This window comes from Myxine glutinosa, chromosome 4 (genome assembly GCF_964187855.1).
Source record: "Myxine glutinosa chromosome 4, kmMyxGlut1.1, whole genome shotgun sequence".
NCBI classification, from domain to species: Eukaryota; Metazoa; Chordata; class Myxini; order Myxiniformes; family Myxinidae; genus Myxine; species Myxine glutinosa.
Genome location: NC_136264.1, coordinates 182855624 through 182880938, shown reverse-complemented (window position 1 = coordinate 182880938; position 25315 = coordinate 182855624). Strand labels below are relative to the sequence as shown.

Sequence of the window (25315 nt, the reverse complement as noted above, 5' to 3'; positions counted from 1 at the left end):
TGATCGATGCCACGACCTTGTTGATGATTGGAAGTAAGCTAGTTGGTCTGTAGTTGAAAGGATCAGTTTATGGAACTTTAAAAAAATCTAATGCTGTGATGTTGGCTGATTTCCAAGCAGATGGAAGATGGCCTGTGGTAAATGACAGGGTGAAAAGGGCAGAGAGAGGAAGTGCAAGAGCAGCAGAGCAGGTTTTTAGAACACGTGAGTTGATGCCATCTGGTTCAGCAGCAGAGTCAGAGTCGAGGGTTTAAATAACTTCCTCCACCTTCTCAAGTACAAAATACACAGAATCCAGGAGCAGTTGGGTCCGACTGAGAAGGGTGGGTATAGAGAGAGGGGGTTTAGAGATGCAAGATTTTGAAGCAAACACTGAATTGAGGCACTCGGCCTTCGCAAAAGCGGAGTCTGCTGTGGTGCCATTTGAAGAGAGGGAAAGGGTGCACCAGAGACGGACTTGATTAGGCAAGACCAGGTTTTGGAGGAGAGAGACATGTTTGAAAGTTCATTTTTGAGATTCGACATATATTTTCTGGCTTTCCTTAGGTTTTCCACACACTTGTTGCGGGACTTGTGGAATGAGGTTGAATTCAGTTGGATTTGCATTCCAACAGGAGAATTCCTGTTGTTTTAAAGCAACTGGCTCACCACAGGATTCAGAGTACCAAGAGCAGAAGGATGGGTGAGATAAATGAAGACAAGATGGGATTAATCTGTGCATAAGAGAGAGCTGGTTTCGGTGGAAGAATTCCAAGGCTGAATGAATATCATGGCGGTAGATATAGGAGCCGAGTCTGAAAGAGTGATGGCTGCTTGCAGTCCCTGCCAGTTTGCCTGAGTCGAACTGCCAGACTCGCCAGCACTGAGGCTGTTCTCTGAGAATGGCCAGAGAGATATTGACCATAACAAGCACATGATCAGATGAGCCAATTGGGGCAGATGGTAGAGCAAGATGCATTGGCGGGGAAATTGGTCATCACCAAATCCTGAAGGGAAGAATTGCGATTGGGAGAGATCCGGGTGGGAAAATTCATGGATTGAGTCAGTTGTATGGATTCACAGAAATCCTTCGCAATAGTGCCATGGCTGATGAGAGAGGTACCAACACCCAGCCAATTCGTTTGGTTAGAATTGAAGTCACCACACAAGAGAGGGAGCTGGGATGAGTGATTAAAAGTTGGTCCATGTCATCTGATAGAGAGATGTAGAAACCAAGGCTTTCAAGATCATTGGAATCCGTCACGCTCTGCCCTGCTATTGGCATTTTCCCTTTCTCCTGCTGTACCCTTTGTTATTACCTTTGCCACCGAAGGTGGATGGAGGTTATGTTTTCACCCCCTCTCTGTCTGTCTGTGAACAGGATATCTCAAAAGGTTGTAGACGGATTCAGACGAAATTTGGTGGAGAGGTTGCATATTATGATGTGACAAAGACGAAATGATTATATTTTGGTGAAGATTCGCATCTGGATCTGGATCCGAGAATTTTATAAGCGATTCTTTACCATTGAGTGATAGCACTATGCTGTGATGGCATTGGAACACCGAAGGGCATGTATAAAAGAAGAAGAAAAAGATATCATAAACTAATTGCACGTATGATTGCAAAATGTTGTCGTTAAAAGGAGGAACCCCAATTTACACAGCAAGTGCCAAAGTCTAACTCTTATTGCATCCAGAAATGTGCAAGCACAGACCACTTGAAAAAAAAGTTACACATGAGTAATAAACGGTCAAAAGGTGTCTTATGAAGGAAACAAGGTAAGGCAGGCAGGTTTGAAAACAAAAATCTCAACATGAGCAATGAGAATCACTTGGTCCAGGTGGTGAAAGAAGAAACGAAAGGAGAACAATGGAGCAACAAGCTTGACTTTATCTTTACTATGATTGGAAGTTTAGTCGGTCTTGGAAATGTATGGCGCTTCCCATATCTCTGCTACAAAAACGGAGGAGGTAAGGAGCTGTATATTTCATTTGAATTGTTACGAAGTCTCATCTTGATATTCTTGTCTGTTGTAGCATTTAATCAAGTTTGAAGACACGATATTTTCATTATGTAGGGAAGAGGGTGCTGGATCAATGGTAAATTAAAAAATTTCGAAAAAGAAGGGATGAGGAAATGCGAATGCCAACTAATGCAAGTCGGGAAAACAACGATGTCTTGGAAGCACGAATGAGTTCCTTGTCAGGTGGAAAATAAAATCCAGGATGGGCAACTCAAAGGTAATTGTGCTTCCTCTGCCCCATCCTGTCTCCACTTGCATGCACATGGTTTTTTTTGCCTTCACCGACGGAGGCATTGTTTTCGGGTTGTCTGTCCGGCTGTCCGTAAAGATGAACTGATTAGATTATGGAGTCAAGAGGTGAAGGGGCAGAGGTCCCGTGAGGTAAAACTTCTGTTACCAAGCTAACTTGTGAACAAGTGATGGGATTTTCACCAAACTTTGTATATATATATATATATATATATATATATATATATATATATATATATATATATATATATATATATATATATATATATATATATATATATATATATATATATATTGTAACGATTTTGAGAAGTGTGTAACGAATTTGAGAAGTGTAACGGTTTTGGAGGAAGTGTAACGAATGTGGAAACGTTACAATGTGAACGTTACAAAAGTATGGTAACGTCCTCGTAATGTAAATAATGGTCGCAGCCGTCGTCCTAGTTAATTCCATGAAACTTACACGCAGGTCACGATATATCTTTTAAATAGTGTATTTCCTTATTCCATGTAGGCTAAATATGTGTTTCCCACTAGATTGACTTTGCATTGTATCAAACAAAATAAGCGTAGGCCCTTCCAATTTCCCCAAAACCTCCCTTCCAATTGCCTTCTGCATTTTGGGCGGTTTTCTTCAAACCACCATTGGCCACGAGGTAGGGTTGGGGAAGAAAGGCGTGTCTCCACCTCGTCATAAGAGGGAAGGAGTGAACCAGCTCTAACAGCCAATCAACACCGCGGTGAGCGACCCGGTAGGCGTGCCCTCGGAGCCGGCGGCTTGATTTCGCCCGAGGTGATAAAAGCGACTGTAAGGGACTGCTTTACCAGATGACCCTGGGAGAGGAGAAAAGAGGCGGGCCAAGAGGAGCGTGAGATGCGAAACGCTCCAAGCCAAAGAGGAGAGGTACTCGGCAAGGAAACCAGCTTTGGAGAGGCGCGCTGAAAGGAGGGAGACGGCCCCACCCCAAGAAGAGGAGCAGGTGTGCCGAACCAGCGCGTGACGTCTACCGCAGTGGATACACGACAGAGGGTTTCCCGCCAAAACCGCGAGGAATTGTGAGCTGCGGCCTCCCGACCTTGCCTCCCTCTCAAGCAATCCATCTCAAGCCCTACCTGCCTGCAATATCCCCTGTGTAAGTGTGAACGTCCTGTCCTACTCGTTGTCTTGGGGCTAAGTAAAAATGAGTAGTGTAAGTTAACGATTCGCTGTGTTACTGCTTCTTCCATCCATTGCTTGTGTGTGTATAATAAAATCTGTTCTTCCTCCGTATTCTTCTTCTTCTTCTTTTTTATTTTCTTTCGGTCGCTTTAGAGATTTCCCGATTGAATATCTGTGGGGCGATCTGGTCAACGTCGGGTGGAATCGGGTTTTAATCGGGGAGTAACTGTTCGGACGCGGTTAAATACACCACCGCTCGGTCAATATAACATCTAAAAGCCGCGTCTGTAACATTTGGTAGTCAGGAGTGGGGATTTGGAACCCTGGACCAAATTTTGGACACCAAATTGTACAAATCGTCCGTAACATTTGGTGTCGAGGAGTTGGATTCGGACCTGGGACTAAATTTGTTAGGCCCAAATTTTGGAACACCAATTGTACCATTAGGGTAACAATTGGTGTTGGGAAGTAGAATTCGATCCGGAGCGCGTTTCACGCGCTCGAAATTATAACGGCGAAATTTGATTTTGTTTTACGAAAATATAAAACCCGAATTTTGAGATCGCGCCATGGACAATCAAGGCGATCGGATGTCGGTGGGAGAGATAGACAGGGTGGAATCGACCCAGGACCTCGGGGAAATGTATGTGGAGGATAGGGAGGAGGAGAAAAATAGCAATGTGGTTGCGGAAGTATCAGACGCGCAAAGTGGCGTCCTCACGCACGTGGGTGTAGCGGCACCAAATTTTGCCGCGACCGTAGCAGCGCCGTTGGTGGATTTGAACCTTTTTTTTATACAAACTAGGGCATGCCCGTACTATATCTATATCTAAAATTATATCCCCCCCCCCCCTCTATTTACATGAAATGGTTTGGTCCAAAGCGAACGGCTTGCGAGTACGGTGACAATCCCCCCCCTCTATTTACATGAAATGGTTTGGTCCAAAGCGAACGGCTTGCGAGTACGGTGACAATCCCCCCCCCTCTATTTACATGAAATGGTTTGGTCCAAAGCGAACGGCTTGCGGAGTTTGGTAAAGAAATCGCCATAGCGTGCACAAACGCGCAGGAAAGCGAAAGAATCGCAAATTAGTTTTAATTAGTTTTAAAACATAGTTGAACGCCAACATAGTTTGCCAACGTGAAATAAATGAATACGCTCTCAAATGTGCCGTCCGAGGCAGAGTCTGTTCGGCACGTTCGGCACACGTGATAGCTCGCTGCTCTCTGATTGGTTGAATCGTTTTTTGGACATAGCTCGGTAACTACTTGTCCGATTAATATGAAACCTTGAAAAGGCACATCCTCGGGTCCCCAGCAATATACCTGGCAAGTTTAAAGTATATCGGACCCGTGGTTGTCGAGAAACAGCGGTCACAGACATACATACATACATACACACAGAGATTACTGGAATTATAGATAGATGAAGGCCCTTATGGACAAGAATAGCGAAGAAATGGAAAACAGAATGAGGAGGGCAATGTCAATGAGGGACGAAGCGAGGGCACGGAGTGAGCAATTGGGGGTAATGGGAAGCCAAATGGGGGTAATGAGGGACGAAGCGAGGGGTACCGGTGAGAAGTTAGACAAAAATTTTGAGGGGTTAGACAACGGGATAAAAGAGGTAAAGAATGGGTTAACGGGGGTGGAGAACAAAATGGGTGACCGCATGCAAAAATGTGGGGAGACCATGGATCGCATGGTGGGCGAAAGGGTCCCAGGGGTGCACGACGAGGTAACGCGGGTCGAAAAGCGCTGGTTGAGCGAAGCGGAGGAAAGCACGGGTACAATGACGGGGGTAGAAATCGCGACACGGGGTTTGGAAAAGCCGGCGACCGCTGAGGTAGAGGAGGGTGTTTTATTAAAGCCAGCGGTTGCCGAGGTTAATAAAGAAAAAGCAGTGCTGGGAATTAAAATTGAAGAGATGACGGAGGTAGCCCGGGAATTGCAGGGAGAAATGGATTATGTACAAAGTCCCTGCTCACATCACGATGCTGTGCTTAACCCGAATGGAAGTTTGCAGGTTCGCGTGGAGGAAAGGATCCCCCAGGTGAGTCGTGCTGTTGTGTATTGTGCGGGGAGATTTTGTAAGAGGATGTTTGGCGACAAAAGAATTGTCGCGCGCTTGGGATCGAGGAAGCATCCGGGCGTTGGTGAAGGGTCCCGTGTGAGTGGAAATGGCACGCGTGTGAGGAAAAAGTGTGCGTCGGCGAGTGGGTGTGTTATAAAGTGTGGGAGTGAAACCGAGTGCGAGCGAGAATGCACGTCGGGGTGTACGGAGAGTGACACGAATAGTGAGTTGGTGATGGCGCAGGTGCGAGAGGGCACATCGGAGCGCGAGTGTGAAACCGAGTGCGAGCGAGAATGCACGTCGGGATGTACGGAGTGTGACACGAATAGTGAGTTGGTGATGGCGCAGGTGCGAGAGGGCACATCGGAGCGCGAGTGTGAAACAGAGTGCGAGCGAGAATGCACGTCGGTGTGTACGGAGTGTGACACGAATAGTGAGTTGGTGATGGCACAGGTGCGAGAGGGCACATCGGAGCGCGAGTGTGAAACCGAGTGCGAGCGAGAATGCATGTCGGGGTGTACGGAGTGTGACACGAATAGTGAGTTGGTGATGGCGCAGGTGCGAGAGGGCACATCGGAGCGCGAGTGTGAAACCGAGTGCGAGCGAGAATGCACGTCGGGGTGTACGGAGTGTGACACGAATAGTGAGTTGGTGATGGCGCAGGTGCGAGAGGGCACATCGGAGCGCGAGTGTGAAACCGAGTGCGAGCGAGAATGCACGTCGGGGTGTACGGAGTGTGACACGAATAGTGAGTTGGTGGTGGCGCAGGTGCGAGAGGGCACATCGGAGCGCGAGTGTGAAACCGAGTGCGAGCGAGAATGCACGTCAGGGTGTACGGAGTGTGACACGAATAGTGAGTTGGTGGTGGCGCAGGTGCGAGAGGGCACATCGGAGCGCGAGTGTGAAACCGAGTGCGAGCGAGAATGCACGTCGGGGTGTACGGAGTGTGACACGAATAGTGAGTTGGTGGTGGCGCAGGTGCGAGAGGGCACATCGGAGCGCGAGTGTGAAACCGAGTGCGAGCGAGAATGCACGTCGGGGTGTACGAAGTGTGACACGGAGAGTAAGGTGGTGGTGGAACGTGTGCGAGAAAGCACACCTGAATTGGTCATGGCGCGGGTGTGGGAGAGCCCATGTGAGCGCGTTAGTGGGTGGATGCAAGAGTGCACGCCCATGGTGAGTGTTACGGAGGACGTAACGGAGGAGAGGTGTGGACCAAAGTGTGCGCGAGAGGTGTGGTGTGTAACAGGGAGAGCGTTGGTGGAATGTACGGACGGCGTTGGAACGCCAGGTTTTGTGAGGGTGAAAGGGGTAGCGTATGCTTGTAAGCATGCAAGTAAAGCATCGATGGTAACCAGGTTAGTGGTTAGAGCGACGGATAGCCGATGCGAGCACTCGGTGCGAGGGGTGCTTTGTTGGGTGCGAGGCCCGGCGCCGATCGAAGCTGCGTCGTTTCTCTTCGAAGCGTCGTTGCCGATTCGGGCTTGGCCCCGCCCCGCACGGTCGAGTCCGGGCTTTGTCGGGCGAGGCGACCGGTCCGGTTCAAGGGCGAGTGGGAGGAGGCGGAACGGTGCCCCCTCGTGGGGACGGGGTTCCGACCGGGGAAGATTGAGCCATCGGGCCCGGGACCGCAAGGTGCCGCGCCGAGATGGTGCGTGGAGCCTCGGTCCAACCAAACCACCTCCCTTGAACCGAAAGCCGGACGGATTCAACCTGCAGGCAACCAAACCACCCGAATTCATTGCTCGGCTTTACGAAGCCGAGTTTAATGATGTCATGACGCACCGAGGCTAGGATATAGCGGACTGTGATGATGGTGATCGTGATAGTGATAGTGTTTTGATCCGAAATTTAGAAAAGTGAATAGAATTGGCAGTAAATGGAAAATTTTTGAATTGGTTGGAATTTGGACGAACAAAATTGATAGTGGAGAGACCCCCGATGTGGTGGGATGGCAAATCCACCATCCCTCACAGAGTGGGGGCAAATGCGCAATAGTTTATGGGGTGGCTATGACAACCGAGCCAGGGAGGGCTTGGATAATTGTAGGGATCTAGCGAAGATGACATTAGGTAACGTTAAGTTTAGTTAGTGACTGATACCTGTAGTGGGGACGCAGGTAGATTAGTGTGGATTATAATGACGTGGGAGCGCAATAGTTTAAAGGGACGACGGGGAAGCGCAAGTTTCAGAGGGGAGTAGTTAGCTGAGATGATGCCGTGTGTGTGAGGATTGAACAGGTGAGAATGGAACAGGTGTGATTGCACAGGTGTGCAACTGAACAGGTGTGTGGAGCAGTGTATGAGGGAGTAGTGGTGATTGCGTGTTGTGTTGACCAAATGGTCCAGGAAGAAAGGAGGGTGCAGGTGGCACCAGGTGTGAGGGCACAGGTGTGCAACAACAGGTGTATGTGGCTGTGTGGAATAAATGGTAGTGTGGAATATCTGGAGTATTGGAATGGATGGTCGTGGAGTGAGAATGGTGCAAATTGTGGAGTGGGGTGGATGGTGCGAAGGTGTGAATGGGGGAAGAGTGGACCCCCATCACGGATAGCCGGGGCGGGTAGTGTAAGTGTTAGGTAGAGGGTACAGGTAAATTGTGGTTGGATATTGGCATCTGTGGTGCGGGTGGCAGAATGGTATGTGGATGGGTGCATTAGTGTTGTGGAAATGGCTGGGCGTGTAGCCTGTTAGTGTGTGTAGTTGGTTTGGGCACTCCACCACTGTGAGGATGTCGGCCAGGTGAGGCCGCAGGTGGGCTCTGGGAGCCGGTAGTAGTTGTTGTGGATGGGGCCCGAGGATCCGGAGGACGGACCCGGGTAGCCCAGTGCCAGAGGGCACCATGGGGTGACAGAGCCAGGAGAGGGGCTGTCCCCAGTTAGTTAGGTTAGGGTGAGGAGCGAGGTAAGCTCGGGTGGCAACTACAGTGGTGGAGGTGTGCAGGTGGGTAGACCTGTTGGGAGAGCTAGACGTCGCAGCCCAGAAATTGTGCGAGGGCACCGGGAGATGAATCGGGGGAGTGAGACCCCAAATTGAGAAGCACCACAGTTTGGTCAATGGGAATTGGTTATTAGAACCCATAGTGTAAGTTGGCCAATGGATTGGCAGGGAAAGACCCCGGGTAGTGTAAAGTGTGTTAAAGTCATTTAGAAAATAGTTAGGATGAAGGATCTCCTCGCACCATCTGCATCCACTCACCTGAGGTGACAGGTACTCCACACCATGCCATGTTTTGATTATTTTTTATGATGCAAATGTTTGGATTGTGAGACGCATCATGACGTGGGTGTGACATTGTGCGTAATTCCATCTCTCCCTCCTTATGAGGATTGATGATGAATTGGTGATGGCAAATTTTGAAGTAGAGGGATTGTGGTGACGAATTTGGTATAGGGGAAATATGGGGAAGACGTGACAGTAGTGACGAATTGGTAATGTGTAGATTTTGTACATATGGGGTAAGGGCAAGGGTAGGTGACCGGGGGGGTGACGTACGGTAGGGACGAGCTTTCTCACTTCGCCCTCCGTACGCATTTCACCTTGCATTGCCTTATTGACGTGTACCCTTGTGACCTTACCCCTCGCTCAATTGTCTTTCTTTTGTCTCCCACATGACCTGTGCGCCATTGGGTGCCGAGGGGAGCGTGCGTGAGGTGGCCATTGTGCGCCCGAGATTCCCAGAACCAGCATGCATTGTGTTGATGTACCACTGTATGGACCGCTGTTCTGCGGCCAAGTACCACTTGATGGACCCCAGGTTCTGGGGCAGGGCACCTCTGTTGGAGACCGGCCATAGTGGCCAGGGAATCTTGCTTGCGGACCTCGGTAAGGTGGCACCTATGCCAAACAGGTGGACCACCCTTAGTTGGCCCCTGAGGCCCTAAATAAAAATGGACACAAGTTGTGCTTTTTATTATGTCCAACTAGGCCGCATGAAGCCAGAAGACGTCGGGAAGAACATCGGCCCAGTAGAGAAAGAGAAGACCACCACCAGTTGTTTTGTTGTGTTTATTATGAACCATGGTGACTGCGCACCGGATGGTGCTTTTGGGTGCTTTGTGGTGCTTTGTGGTGTTTGGTGCTTTTGGGTGCTTTGGTGGTACTGGTATTGGTGCATCGATGCAATGCGTGCTGTCTCCTCCCTCCCAACAGGAATTTCTTTCTCTTGTTCCCTCAAAAAAAAAAAAAAAAAAAGGTCCTGGGCTGCGTTGTAAATAAGAAATCACGTCATTGTAAATAATGCTCCCCACCGTAAATGTATAGTTTGAGAATAATTCCGTAATTCGGTTAGCTGTGGGCTTGAGTCTGTTAGACAGGGTGCAATGCAATAGGGGGACATACTTATTTGTGTTTTAAGATTGTCACACTCAGGGTCAGGTTAATTGTAGAGGGAATTACACCTACGTGTCACACTAAGTTAAAGTTTAGTAGGCCCGAGCACGGGCCTGAAGAAAGGAGGGTGCAGTGTAACGATTTTGAGAAGTGTGTAACGAATTTGAGAAGTGTAACGGTTTTGGAGGATGTGTAACGAATGTGGAAACGTTACAATGTGAACGTTACAAAAGTATGGTAACGTCCTCGTAATGTAAATAATGGTCGCAGCCGTCGTCCTAGTTAATTCCATGAAACTTACACGCAGGTCACGATATATCTTTTAAATAGTGTATTTCCTTATTCCATGTAGGCTAAATATGTGTTTCCCACTAGATTGACTTTGCATTGTATCAAACAAAATAAGCGTAGGCCCTTCCAATTTCCCCAAAACCTCCCTTCCAATTGCCTTCTGCATTTTGGGCGGTTTTCTTCAAACCACCATTGGCCACGAGGTAGGGTTGGGGAAGAAAGGCGTGTCTCCACCTCGTCATAAGAGGGAAGGAGTGAACCAGCTCTAACAGCCAATCAACACCGCGGTGAGCGACCCGGTAGGCGTGCCCTCGGAGCCGGCGGCTTGATTTCGCCCGAGGTGATAAAAGCGACTGTAAGGGACTGCTTTACCAGATGACCCTGGGAGAGGAGAAAAGAGGCGGACCAAGAGGAGCGGTGAGATGCGAAACGCTCCAAGCCAAAGAGGAGAGGTACTCGGCAAGGAAACCAGCTTTGGAGAGACGCGCTGAAAGGAGGGAGATGGCCCCACCCCAAGAAGAGGAGCAGGTGTGCCGAACCAGCGCGTGACGTCTACCGCAGTGGATACACGACGGAGGGTTTCCCGCCAAAACCGCGAGGAATTGTGAGCTGCGGCCTCCCGACCTTGCCTCCCTCTCAAGCAATCCATCTCAAGCCCTACCTGCCTGCAATATCCCCTGTGTAAGTATGAACGTCCTGTCCTACTCGTTGTCTTGGGGCTAAGTAAAAATGAGTAGTGTAAGTTAACGATTCGCTGTGTTACTGCTTCTTCCATCCATTGCTTGTGTGTGTATAATAAAATCTGTTCTTCCTCCGTATTCTTCTTCTTCTTCTTTTTTATTCTCTTTCGGTCGCTTTAGAGATTTCCCGATTGAATATCTGTGGGGCGATCTGGTCAACGTCGGGTGGAATCGGGTTTTAATCGGGGAGTAACTGTTCGGACGCGGTTAAATACACCACCGCTCGGTCAATATAACATCTAAAAGCCGCGTCTGTAACAATATATATATATATATATATATATATATATATATATATATATTGTTACGGATACGGTGTACGGCTCTTCCCTCTTAGCCAGGGGGGGGGGGGTTAGTCCCTTGGCTTGTTAAGCTGACCGTCTCCGCTCCTGGCACTTGTAACGCTATCCCGCGGGATGGAACGGATCAGGGTTATGGGTCCAGGGTTTATCCCGAAAACCTTTATCCGTCCCTCCGCAGACTAGGGAGACAAGTACCGCTCGAACCCCGGTTTGGATGGTCTAGTTGCCGAGCGGGTTTTAGCAACCCGAAGTTCGAGTCATTAGCCTTCACTAAACCCGATCCTGAACGTTGGCCGAATCGCGCCACGTACACTCAATATTGAAACCACTAAAGCGAGCGAACGAGAATGAAGAAGAAGAAGAAGTACGGAGGAATAACAGGATTTATTACTATTTACACACAACTAAAGCAGAAAAGAAATGGAATACGAGTTACAAGGCAATGGAAGGAGCAGGAGACATAGTGCAATGATTAGCTTATATTAAACAGTCTTACTTATAAACCCCAAGACAACATGAAAGACGGACAAACGGGCACACTTACACGGGGGAAATGGCCGATTGGATTGAATGCCAGCAGGACGGGGCACGGTCCAGGGAGGTCGCTTCGAGAAGGTGTAAGGGCCGGTGGCGTGATGCTGGTTTTTCTCTCGCGTTGATTCCGCAGTCAGCAGGGCCCAAGACGACACGAGGCGGCGCAAGCTCCAGCGCAAGGGGGCAGCACGGTGAGGCAGTCCGCACACGTAACCATTCGTGTCCGCTTCTCTCCCAAAATCTGTCTTATAAAACCCCGCGCTTGCCCTTTTATGACGTGCTTTTGGGATCCACCCACGTGCGTTGGATCCGCCCTCGGTGAGCTCACCTCAGCAGTGATTGGTGCGAGGGCTCACCGATCCCGCCCCTCTTGATGAGGCGTTGGCAAAGCCACGCCTTGTTTCTCGTGCTTGGCTGACTCCTCCCCCCCCCCCCCCCGATGACGAGGTGGAGACACGCCTTTCTTCTCCGTGGTTACCTCGTGCGTAATGGAGTCAAATGCAGCAAAGTGGCTAAAGAAGTCAATTGCAGCAAACCTGGCACTTGGAAGATGCCATGGGGCGTCGGAGGGACCTACTCTTATTTAATTCGGTGCAATGAAGAGTCAAACTATTGGGAAACACATCCTTAACCTACAGAGAATAAGGGACTAACTATTTAAAAGGATATATGGTGTCCTGTGTGTAGGTTTATGGAATTAACTAAGAGGACGAGCTTCGACCTTTCTTTACATTACGGAGGGTGCCATTTACACACAACAAAACCATAATTCTCACATTCTTTACATTTTCTCAAATTCGTTACACTTCTCAAATTCGTTACACTATATATATATATTGTTGCGAATATGGAATTTGGCCTCCATATCCGCTTGTAAATATTCCCCTATTTTCTCCAATACTCCCCAACTTTCCCCGATCCCCCATTCCCTAGTCCCATTGCATGTAAATAACAATCAGTAGAGCCGACCTTCCCCTTATTCCCCCATTAAATGTCGTGCCCAGGTCCACCGCACCACACGTAGACAACTTTCGGACATCTTCCTAGTTATTCTTATTCTATGTCAGTTAAGGCCTCGTCTCCATTAATTATGACTCTTCGTTGCACCAGAATGTGATTATATGGCATCAGTAGTGAGTTTAGGACCTTTCCCATACCTCCTTCCATCTTCTTCCCCAACAATTACAACAACAACAGAGGAGATGGCGGCGGAGCGGGGGAGGATGCGTCCTCACACCGGCTCGATTAGCGCCATAGACCATGCGCTCCACGGGGTTACCACGAAGGGGCTCCTTGTCAGCTCCTCGTCAAGGGCGGAGCCTGGTAAACCCCCCGCACGCACCCAATGAGAAGCAACGTGCCGATTCCACGAGGCGGAGCTAACGAGCCGAGGGCGTGTCACTCCCCGCCGGATATACGCGGCCCCGCGCCGGATGTGACGTCAGATGCGCACCCAGCTTGGAGAAGGAAAGCCACCTGCGAGCGCTGAGTCAGATGCGCACCCAGCTTGGAGAAGGAAAGCCACCTGCGAGCGCTGAGTCAGATGCGCACCCAGCTTGGAGAAGGAAAGCCACCTGCGAGCGCTGAGTCAGATGCGCCCCCAGCTTGAGCAGACAAGACGCCATCCGAGCGCTGCGACCTCCCCGCATCTCTGGACCGGACCGAGTCGATTCTGACCTTTGAGCCCAGGTGCACCTGGAGCCATCGCTACCCGCCTGTCCTTTCCATCAATCCCCGTGTGAGTCAGCTTTGTCCCGTTTATCTGTCGTCTGTTGGGAATAATATAAGATTGTGTCTAAGTGCTTGTCTTTCTATGCTGTCCCTCTTGTAGTTGTAATCTAACCTTCCGCCTTAATATAACCTCCTCCGGAGGTCTTGAGAACTGAACCCCTGGTGTCGTATTGTGTTATTGTAATCCAGCCGGGTGTCTTCTTTTTCTTATTGAGCCAGCATCGCGCGACTTCGTCAACGTCGAGTATAGTCGGGTAATTTGTGCGGACACGACGGCCATTCCGCTCGGCCCACTTTAACATCAAAGTCGTGTCTGTAACAATTGGTGTCGAGGAGTGGAATTCGAACCCGGGACTAAATTTATTAGGCCCAAATTGGTAACAAGTAGAATCGATTCGGAGCGCGTTTCCCGCGCGAAATTATAACGGCGAAATTTGTATTTGTTTTACGAAACTCGAATTTTGCAAGTCGCGCTATGGCGGATCAACACGGCTGGGGTCCGGTAGGGGAGAGTGAGGCAGGGTCGGTCCAGGACCAAATTGAGGGACATGAGGAGAGCGAAACAGCTGGGGTAGCAGGTGCACAAAATGGCGCTCTCGCGCACGATGCTTCGGGCGCGCAAAAAGGCGCCTCGCTGGTCACCGTGCCCGCGACCGAAGTAGCGCCGCTGGGAAGATTGGAACTTTTTTTTATACAAATGAAGGCCCTTATGGCCCAGAATAGTGAGCGATTGGAGGGCCGGATGGATGCTCAGAGTGAGCAATTGGGGGTAATGAGGGACGAAGCGAGGGCTCAGAGTGAGCAAATGGGGGTAATGAGGGACGAAGCGAGGGGTACCAGTGAGGGGTTAGACAATAATTTTGAGGAGTTAGACAAGAAATTTGGGAAGATAGACAATAATTTTGAGGGGTTAGACAACGGGATAAAAGAAGTGAAAAATGGGTTAATGGGGGTAGAAAATAGAATGGCTGCCCAGGAGAATCAGATAGAGGGAGTGAAAAATGGGTTAGAGGGGTTAGAAAACAGTATGGAAGGCAAATTGAGGGACATGAGGGACCAAGCGGAAAGGGAAGTTAAACAAATGGAGCAGCAGATAGAGGGGGTCAGAATGGGGGTAGAAACCAAACTGGATGCTCACAGGGAGGAAATGGAGCAGATGAGGGTGGCATCTGGGCAGGAGATGCAAGTGATGGGAGAGGAGATCAGAAGAGGAGTGAGTGAGGAGGTCGGAGGAGTGCGCGAGGAGGTGAGGCACTGTAAGGAGCGCATGGAGAAAGAGGTGAGAAAGGGGACTGTAAAATTGCAAGGTGGTATAGAGGAGTTGACGCTGGGAGTAGAACAACTGACAGTGGGACAAAAGGAGTTGGGGGACCAGGTAAAGAAGAACACAGCGGTAATAGAGGGTTTAAAATCGACACAGAAGGAGATGAAAAAGGACGTAGGGGTAATTAAAAAAGAGTGTCAGACGGTACATGAGGACCTGACGAGGAAAATGGACAAGGTGGTAGAGGTAATGGAGGTTAAAGAGCGGGAGGTGCGGGAGCACATAGAAAAAAATAAAGTGGAGTTAGAGGAAGAACTTAAAGGGGCGCACGAAGAGATGAAGGAGATGAAGCAAAAATTAGAAGAAGTGGAAGAAGGGGTGAGCGAAATTAAAAAGCGACGGAGAGAGGATAAGAAAGAGATAAAAGAGGAGGTAAAAGAATTGGTCCAGAGTCTGTGTTCGGATCGTGATGATGTGCTCATTAACCGGATGAGGGATTCGCAGGTGATGGAGGAGAAGCGAAGAGAAAGAGGACCCGGTGTAAGTGGTGACCAATATGGTCGTGCGTATGATGCGCCAGGTGATTTAATAAGCTTGGGGGTCGAGATAGACCCGGATGTTCGTGAGAGGCCAAGAGTGAGGTGTATGGCTGGTCCGGAGGGTATGGAACGAGAGGTGCGAGGTGTGGGTGAGCAAGGTTGTGGTGGTGGTGGTATGGAATGGGTAGCGGGTTGCGGAGGTGTGACCCATGCATCGACACCAACAGGGGTAGTTGTTGGAGGGACCGGGGAGGCACGAGAGCCCCTTGGGGGTAGTGTACTGTGGGGGCCCGGCCGGTTCGGCCCCGCGCTGACCCCGCAAGGGGCGACGCACGGGGTCCGGCAGGCGGGCAACGACTCACATACGAGGTGGTCCCACAAGGTCCCACTCGCGCCGTATGACGGCAAGAGTGATCTACGCGCGTACCTGGCGCAGTTCGACTGTGTGTGTAAGGGCAACGGTTGGGGTGAGGACGAAGGTGGAGTACACCTGGTGGCCGCATTGCGCGGCGCGGCGGCGGAGGTGCTGACGGCATTACCAGCGGGTGCTCTCACCCTGCCAGCCCTCCGCGACGCCCTAATTAATCGATTCGGCATAGAACAGCAGAGCGAGCTTGTTAAAGCTCAGCTCGCGCTGCGAAAACGCAAGCCCCAGGAAGCCATCGGGGAACTTGCCCACGACATTCGCCGCGCAGTGGGGATCGCACATGCTAGCATGGCAGCGGATTCCCGGGAAAGCCTGGCGCTGGACCATTTTATCCAGGCCCTCCCGGATATTGAGCTCCGGCAACAGCTCGCCATGTGGCGCCCGCAGACTCTGAGCCAGGCGGCTGACGCTGCGGCCCGTTGGGAAGCAGCGAGGCCCCTGGCCCGAGGGGGCGAGCGTCTCGCAATGGCGGTCCGCCAGGTGGGACCCCCGATGGAGGGCGGACCCCTTAGGGGACCCGCCCCCGACGTGGGTCCTGACCTGGCGGGCATGGTCCGGAGGCTGGTGGACCAGCGCCTGGCGGGACCTGGACCATGGCAGGCGGCCACGGAGGTGGCCCGCGGTGGACCACGAGCGGGTAATCCAATTCGGACCTACAGGGGGGGGAATTTGGAATTCCGGAGGCAAGCACCTTATCAGGTGAGGTGCTATACCTGCAACCGCCTGGGTCACCTGGCGCGGCACTGTCGAAACGCGCGCCGGGATGATCCCCGGCAGTTGAGGTCCTCAACTCCGCCCAGGGGGGAGCGGGTTAGCCGACCCCAGACACCCCCCCGCCAGACCCCGGGAAACTAGAAGGTGTCGGGCACGTAGGGCGGTGTTCGGCAGCAGAGGATGGAGGAGAGCCCTCATTGACGCGACAGGTCATTTATTGTGGCCAAATTGGAACCGGTAGCCTGACAATTAGATGCAAAATTGCCGGCGTGGGGGTAGACGCCGTAGTGGACACAGGAGCTAGCGCCACGATCATCAGCCCTGTGGTCCTTGATTCGAGCGCAGGTGGCTGGGATAAGATCCAGCGCCTGCAAAATTATAGTTTGCAGCTTGCTACCGGGGTAACGGCCCCGATCATAGGGCGTGGTTCTGTGACCCTCAAGTTAGGGTCGGTAAGGAGGGAGATAGATGTTTGGGTGGCGGAGGTGTGCGACCCATGTTTAATAGGGTTGGACCTGTTGACTGCCAGCGGTTGTAAAATCGACTTGTGCCGGGGGATCCTGCAGGTGGGAGTAGAAGAGCTGCCGTTAGGGGGAGTGAGCACGGCCGAGAGAGCGGAGCTGGAGGCTTCCGAGGCCGTGACCATCCCCCCAAGGGCCGAGGCGATAGTGCCGGCCCGGTGGGCAGCTCGCCCAACATGGCAGGAGTCCTGCGGCCTGGTCGAACCGGTGGCAGCGCAGTCCATACCGGGTTTAATCGTGGGCCGCACCCTTGTAAAAACGGACGGACCGGTAGTGGCCGTCCGAGTAGTAAATGTGAGTACAGAACCACGCACTATAGTAAGGGGCACGAGGGTAGCTGGCTGCACCCCAGTTGAGGAAGTCGCGACAGTGAGGGGCGAGAACGTCCAGCCGAGCCGACCCCGGGGGGAGCCTTCAATAACAAGTAGGAATTGGCCCGATCCCATTTGCGAGATGGTAAATCGTAGTAGCGTAGAGTTGGGAGGTACCCAGAGGGAGGCCTTACACAAACTGGTTGGGTCCCATTTGGACCTCTTCTCCCTGTCCACCGAGGATATTGGACGTACGGGCCTGGTGAAACATCAGATCCACACCGGTGAGGCCCGGCCTATTCGTCAGGCCGCCCGACGGCTCCCTTGGAGCAAGAGGGCGGAAGCTGACGAGCAGGTTGCAAAAATGCTCGACGCAGGTGTGATCGAGCCCTCGGGAAGTCCTTGGATGTCACCTGTTGTGCTGGTCAAAAAGAAGGATGGGACCACGCGGTTCTGCGTGGACTATCGCCAGCTAAACAACGTGACACTCAAGGACTCATATCCCCTGCCAAGGATTGATGACACCCTCGATGCCGTTGCGGGCTCAAATTGGTTCACAACTTTGGACCTCAAGAGTGGGTATTGGCAGGTGGAGATGGATAGGGCAGGGAAGGAGAAAACGGCATTTTCCACAGGTAAGGGACTGTATCAGTTTACTGTGATGCCGTTTGGTTTGTGTAACGCCCCCGCCACCTTTGAGAGATTGATGGAGCATGTACTAGGCGGCATGCCATGGCAATCATGCCTGGTGTACCTGGATGACGTCCTGGTACATGCCCAAACGTTCCCCCAGGCACTAGCTAATTTGGACCAGGTGTTCGGGTGCCTCAGACAGGCAGGGTTGAAGCTGAACCCGAGTAAGTGCATTTTGTTTGCAAGAGAGGTGGCCTATCTAGGTCACGTGATTGGCCGCGAGGGGGTAAAAACAGACCCAGACAAAATTAAAGCGGTAGAGGAGTGGCCCGCACCACGTACCATCAAAGAGGTGCGGGGATTTTTGGGACTCTGCTCCTACTACCGGCGCTTTGTGGCGAAATTTGCGGAGTTGGCCCGTCCCCTCCACCGGCTTACGGAGAAGGGGACGCGATTTAATTGGACACGGGAGTGCCACGAGGCCTTCCAAAAATTGAAGGGGTGTCTAACATCCGCACCCCTTCTAGCTTACCCCACTAGTGACGGGACATTTACCCTGGACACGGATGCGAGCCAGGAAGGATTGGGCGCAGTTTTGTCTCAGACACAGGAGGGCGTGGAGAGAGTGATTGGTTATTATAGTCGGGCCTTAAGTAGGCCCGAGAGAAATTATTGCGTCACTCGCAAAGAGTTATTGGCTATGCTGGCTGCCATGAACCATTTCCACCCGTACTTGTACGGGCGGAAATTTTTGGTTAGAACTGACCATTCCTCCTTGCAATGGCTCCTTCGGTTCAAGGAACCGGAGGGCCAAATTGCAAGGTGGTTGGAAAAGTTGCAGCAGTACGATTTTGATGTGGCCCATAGGGCCGGGAAGGCCCATGGTAATGCGGACGCACTCTCTCGGCGTCCTTGTCTGGGGGAAAACTGTAAATTTTGTGCGAGACACGAGGAGAGGGAGCAATTGGGCGATTCCGCCCCGATTCTCGTCGTCCGGGCAACCCGGGTGAGAGGGCCAATTTTGCCACTAACCGCGGACGAGGAATTTGGAGAGTTGGCTTGGAGCACGGCCCAGCAGGAGGATCCTGTTCTGGGGCCGGTGTTCCAATGGGTCAAATTGGGGCAAAGACCAAAGGGGGAAGAGGTCACCCCCCTCGGGGCACAAACAAAGGCATATTGGGCTCAGTGGCAGACCCTGGAATTGAAAGGCAACATCTTGTATCGCAAGTGGGTGGAGGTTCCCTCTGATCGAACTTCCTGGCTGGTGATAGTCCCTGACAAATTCAAGAACGTCATATTGCAACAGGTGCATGGTACCCGCTCCGGCGGCCATTTGGGCAGGACAAAGACAATATCTCGGGTCCGCCGGAGGTTCTATTGGGTGAATATGGGGCGCGACATACAGGACTGGTGTCGGAGATGCGACGCCTGTTCTGCCAAAAAGGGACCAGCACGGAGGATGAGGGCCCCCCTTCAATTACATCAGGTGGGGGCCCCCCTTGAGCGGGTGGCTATGGATATTCTAGGACCGCTGCCCCGCACCCGCCAAGGTAATAAGTATATCCTCGTTGTGATGGACTACTTCACCAAGTGGCCGGAGGCCTACGCCCTCCCCAACCAAGAAGCAGGGGTGGTAGCGCAGGCCTTCGTGGAAGGATTTGTGTGCCGGCATGGGATTCCACAGGAGTTGCACACCGACCAGGGACGAAATTTTGAGAGCAAATTACTAAAAGATGTGTGCAGTCTCCTGTCAATTCGAAAAACCAGGACAACGCCTTTAAGACCTCAATCTGACGGGATGGTGGAAAGATTCAACCGAACTTTAATCCAACAACTGGCACTGTTCACCACCACCCGTCAGGATGACTGGGACGAACATCTCCCTTATTTGCTTATGGCCTACCGGACCAGCCAGCACGGGGCCACCGCATGCAGTCCAGCGTTGCTTATGTATGGGCGGGAGTTACGGGCTCCCGCCGACTTGCTATGCGGTCCCGTGCCAGACACAGTGGTTAACCCGCCGAGGGAGGGGTACGCACGTCACCTAGAGGAAGGCATGGAGCTAGTCCATGCCTTCGCCCGCCGCCAACTCCATCTGGCGGGGGAAAAGATGAAGCGCAGGTACGACGACCGGAGCCAGGGGAGTCAATACGCTCCGGGGATGAAGATTTGGTTCTTTAATCCCCGGAGGCGGAAGGGAAGGTGCCCAAAACTCACCTCCCCCTGGCAAGGCCCAGGAGTCGTCCTGTCGCAAATCTGTGACGTGGTCTTTAAGATCAAAATGGGGCCACGAGCCCTCCCTCGGATCGTCCACGCCGACCGGATAAGACCTTACACCGGCGAGCAGGCGCCCCCGTGGATTGCCTCGGCTTTAGATGCCGAGGCGGGACCCAGTACCTCTGAATAAGGGGGGCTTATTAGTGCCAGAGGACTGGGGGATTGAGGAGCGATAGGCCCGGTGGGAGAGGGTGGCATCCCTGCCACCTTTCCCATGTGTGGGGGCAAAGGAGCAATAGTTTATGGGGTGTATGGCAGTGAAAACTAGCCCGGGTGGGTTAGGTTATATTGTAGGGATCTAGAAAGATGACATTAGGTAACGTTAAGTTTAGTTAGTGACTGATACCTGTAGTGGGGACGCAGGTAGATTAGTATGGATGATAATGACGTGGGAGCGCAATAGTTTAAAGGGACGACTGGGAAGCGCAAGTTGCAGAAGGGAGTAGTTAGCTGAGATGATGCTGTGTGTGTGAGAATTGAACAGGTGTGATTGCACAGGTGTGCAACTGGACAGGTGTGTGGAGCAGTGTATGAGTAGTGAGTGTTGTGGATCAGCGCGAATGCGCTTGGGGAGAGAAGGGTGCAGGTGGCACCAGGTGTGAGAGCACAGGTGTGCAGGTACAGGTGTGTGGAGAGAGTTGGAGTAAGTGGTACGGAGTGGTGTGCATGGTGCGAAGGTGTGGATGGGGGAAGAGTGGACCCCCTTTCACGAGTACCCGGGGCGGGTAGTGTAAGTGTTAGGTAGAGGGTGCAGGTAAATTGTGGTTGGATATTGGCATTTGTGGTGCGGTTGCAGAATGGTGTTGTGAATGGGTGCATTAGTGTTGTGGAAATGGCTGGGCGTGTAGCCTGTTAGTGTGTGTAGTTGGTTGGGCACTCCACCACTGTGAGGATGTCGGCCAGGTGAGGCCGCAGGTGGGCTCTGGGAGCCGGTAGTTGTGAGTGGGTGCCTGAGGATCCCGGGTGTGGATCGGGCAGCCCAGTGCCAGAGAGGGCACCGAGTGGGGAGAGTGCCAGAGGGCCTTCCCCAGGTAGTTAGGTTAGGGTGAGGAGCAGGTAAGCTCGGAGGCAACTGCAGTGATGGAGGTGTGCAGGTGGGTAGACCCACTGGGAGAGGTACACGCCACAGCCCAGAAATTGTGCGAGGGCACCGGGAGATGAATCGGGGGAGTGAGACCCCAAATTGAAGAGCACCACAGTTTGGCCAATGGGAATTGGTTTTTAGAACCCATAGTGTAAGAGGGCCAATGGTTTGGCCGGAGAAAGACCCCGGGTAGTGTAAAGTTGTTAAAGTCATTTAGGAAATAGTTAGGATTGAAGAACCTGTCGCACCATACGCAGCCACTTGCCTGTGGTGATGATGATGACTCCACACCTGTGTTTTCTTTGTTTTGTGCAGGAAATGAGAATTGCTGTGAGGATTTGTGAGACGCATCACGACGTGGATGAGACATTGGGGTGATTCCATCTCTCCCTCCCTAGGAGGGACTGATGATGAATTGGTAATGGCAAATTTTGATGTTGAGTTGAAAATGGCAAATTTTGATGAGAGTTGAAAATGGCAAATTTGATTGGTTAGGAGGGAGAGAAGACGAATTTGGTATATGGGAGGAACGGGGAAGACAGTAGGGATGTTTGTTGATTTGTAAAGTAGATGTTTATGGGTAGTGTTGTGGGGTGTGGATACAGTAAGGGGTAAGGGAGGGGCCATGTAGGTTACCTGGTGGGGGGGGGGGCGTACGATAGGAACGTACCTGTCTCACCTGGTTCCCATGTGCCCCCAGTGTGCATCACCTTACATTGCGTGCACTTTTGCGCCCTTACCACCTTACTCACTTGTTTCTTCTTTTGTCTCCCACCTCCGAGGATCTGGCTTTGGGGTAGAGAGAGAGGAGAGAGAGGTGCTGGCTGCGCAGTTGTGGGCCTGCACTTTCGCTGTTTGCTGCCGGGATCGATACACCATATGGACCGCAATGTTTGTGGCCACCCACAATGGACCGCAGTTCGTTTGCGGCCAAGCACCACCCGGGGATGGACCTATGGATCAACGTGGCACCTATGCCATACAGGTGAACCACTAATAGTTAACACCACCAAGTGCACCACAAGAAGAGCAAGAGACACCTGCAGGGTTAGGGGTTGTCGAATTTATTTTTATTCCAATGAACAATGGTGACTGCACCGATTGGTGGTGGGGTGGTGCTGTTGATGCTCGGGAAGGGTGCTCTGCACGTTATTAAAGGCCGTCGGCCACAGAGCACTCGTGGGTTGGTGTATCGATGTTGGCAAGCGCGCTCTCTCTCTATGCATAACATCTGCATGTGTTCCTCCAAAAACAGGTCCTGGATCGTAGTGTAAATAGCAGCGTAGTCTTGTAAATAATGCTCCCTACCGGCTGTATGTTTAGTTTGAGAATTCTTTCCGGATTCGGTTATCCTGTGGGTGTGTTTCTGTGAGGAGAAGGGTGCAACGTCGCAGGGGGACATATTTACTCATTTGTGAATATCTGTAAAACTGTCGCACTCAGGGTAGAGTTAATAGTAGAGGGAACTACATTGCGTGCCACACTAAAGTAGGTAAAAATTTATCGGGTCGGGACGCCCCGAGGGTAGAGAAGGGTGCAATGTTGCGAATATGGAATTTGGCCTCCATATCCGCTTGTAAATATTCCCCTATTTTCTCCAATACTCCCCAACTTTCCCCGATCCCCCATTCCCTAGTCCCATTGCATGTAAATAACAATCAGTAGAGCCGACCTTCCCCTTATTCCCCCATTAAATGTCGTGCCCAGGTCCACCGCACCACACGTAGACAACTTTCGGACATCTTCCTAGTTATTCTTATTCTATGTCAGTTAAGGCCTCGTCTCCATTAATTATGACTCTTCGTTGCACCAGAATGTGATTATATGGCATCAGTAGTGAGTTTAGGACCTTTCCCATACCTCCTTCCATCTTCTTCCCCAACAATTACAACAACAACAGAGGAGATGGCGGCGGAGCGGGGGAGGATGCGTCCTCACACCGGCTCGATTAGCGCCATAGACCATGCGCTCCACGGGGTTACCACGAAGGGGCTCCTTGTCAGCTCCTCGTCAAGGGCGGAGCCTGGTAAACCCCCCGCACGCACCCAATGAGAAGCAACGTGCCGATTCCACGAGGCGGAGCTAACGAGCCGAGGGCGTGTCACTCCCCGCCGGATATACGCGGCCCCGCGCCGGATGTGACGTCAGATGCGCACCCAGCTTGGAGAAGGAAAGCCACCTGCGAGCGCTGAGTCAGATGCGCACCCAGCTTGGAGAAGGAAAGCCACCTGCGAGCGCTGAGTCAGATGCGCACCCAGCTTGGAGAAGGAAAGCCACCTGCGAGCGCTGAGTCAGATGCGCCCCCAGCTTGAGCAGACAAGACGCCATCCGAGCGCTGCGACCTCCCCGCATCTCTGGACCGGACCGAGTCGATTCTGACCTTTGAGCCCAGGTGCACCTGGAGCCATCGCTACCCGCCTGTCCTTTCCATCAATCCCCGTGTGAGTCAGCTTTGTCCCGTTTATCTGTCGTCTGTTGGGAATAATATAAGATTGTGTCTAAGTGCTTGTCTTTCTATGCTGTCCCTCTTGTAGTTGTAATCTAACCTTCCGCCTTAATATAACCTCCTCCGGAGGTCTTGAGAACTGAACCCCTGGTGTCGTATTGTGTTATTGTAATCCAGCCGGGTGTCTTCTTTTTCTTATTGAGCCAGCATCGCGCGACTTCGTCAACGTCGAGTATAGTCGGGTAATTTGTGCGGACACGACGGCCATTCCGCTCGGCCCACTTTAACATCAAAGTCGTGTCTGTAACAATATATATTATGATGAAAAGATGAACTGATTAGATTTTGGCATCAAAGGTCAGAGGTCACGTCAGGTGAAAAATGTGATAGTTGATATCAAACGTGGTACAAGTATGTAAGTAGTGGGGGGGGGGGGGGAAACATACATTATGGCACATTCGCCCACCCCTTATTAGTAAGGGCATTTTATGAGATATTTCACAAATCTGTTAACTAAATTGTTACCAAAACATTTCTTCACCAATATGTTTGTAAAGGTGTGTAATAACATGTGTTAAAATGTTGAAGTTCAACTCCCGTGGGAAACCCAGAAAAAAAGCTGTTGAATTCGGGTACCGAAAAATTATTTTCGAGAATTTCTATTTTTTTTAATCGGCCCTTAAGTAACTTATGAGGGGTCAAATAAGGGTTTTTCATGATTCTGAGTTGATTGTTAACATTTATATTTTCACTTTTACATTTACACACAAAGCAGCTTTTATTTCACATACATATATATTATATAATACTCAAGAGTTATTTCTCATTCACAATGTCAGAAGTTTCAACAGTCATTGTCTATGTCTTCTTCAGACTCAACAACATCATGACTGCAGTTTCTGCATGTAATGCCATTACAGACTCCACAGGCCGAGATGCACGTGACCCCATTCTTCTTGCAGCTGCATCGCCGGTTGCTGCAATCTCCATGACAATTACAGCTCGTGAACTGCAATAGCTCCTCAGGAGCCGTGGGGTCCAGTGTTGGAACTGGCTCATACCCATGCACACCTATTGTCCATCCATAGTCACTGGGGTTCAGAGACATGCTCTGTAGAAGGATCCAGTCCCGGGTCTGTAGGTAGGCACGGAGTGAATGTTGTGCAGCTGCACCCTCTGTTGGAGGTAGAGTCTCTGGTTTGATCACTCCTGCCGCTGCCTTCCTTGAGAACATGTACCGAATTTCACCCAATGTAGTATCTCGTCCATGGTAAATGTACTTGAAAATCGCAGTACCAGCCTGAATCACTGTTTCCTTGGTGGCTTCTCTGTGTCAAGGAAGATGTCGATGTACTCAGCCGCGTCCCCTTCGCAAAACCTAAAAAAAAGCACCAGGTCTATGGCAAGTAAAGTATAATGTAAAACAGAAATAAAATTATTATTATGTTTAACATTTATACTATGATGACAATGATTATAATAATTATTATTAGTAGTATTAGTATTATTTGCCGACGTAATAGTAGTATTATCATTATTACCTGGCAAATAGAGTTGTTTTCCCATGACCAGCGATTGCAGAAACCGTATCACACCCCGTGAAGGCGTGACAGAAGAGCAGGTAGCTCTTCTGTGTTTCGGAGAGAGATTCTTTGATCTTTCGGACGTTATAAGAGCCGTTTG

General features: G+C 51.1%; 1 protein-coding gene across 5 annotated transcripts in view; it reads left to right on the top strand.

Moving 5' to 3' along the window:
- Positions 1-1670: 1670 nt before the first annotated feature.
- LOC137425542 (sodium- and chloride-dependent taurine transporter) overlaps positions 1671-25315 on the top strand; it is a 340062-nt gene continuing 316417 nt past the window's right edge. For all 5 annotated transcript variants that reach the window (XM_078776784.1, XM_068114081.2, XM_078776782.1 and 2 more), the window contains exon 1: positions 1671-1952. In XM_078776784.1, the coding sequence (XP_078632910.1) occupies positions 1796-1952 (157 nt within the window). In that variant the 5' untranslated portion in view covers positions 1671-1795. The remainder of the gene's footprint in view (positions 1953-25315) is intronic.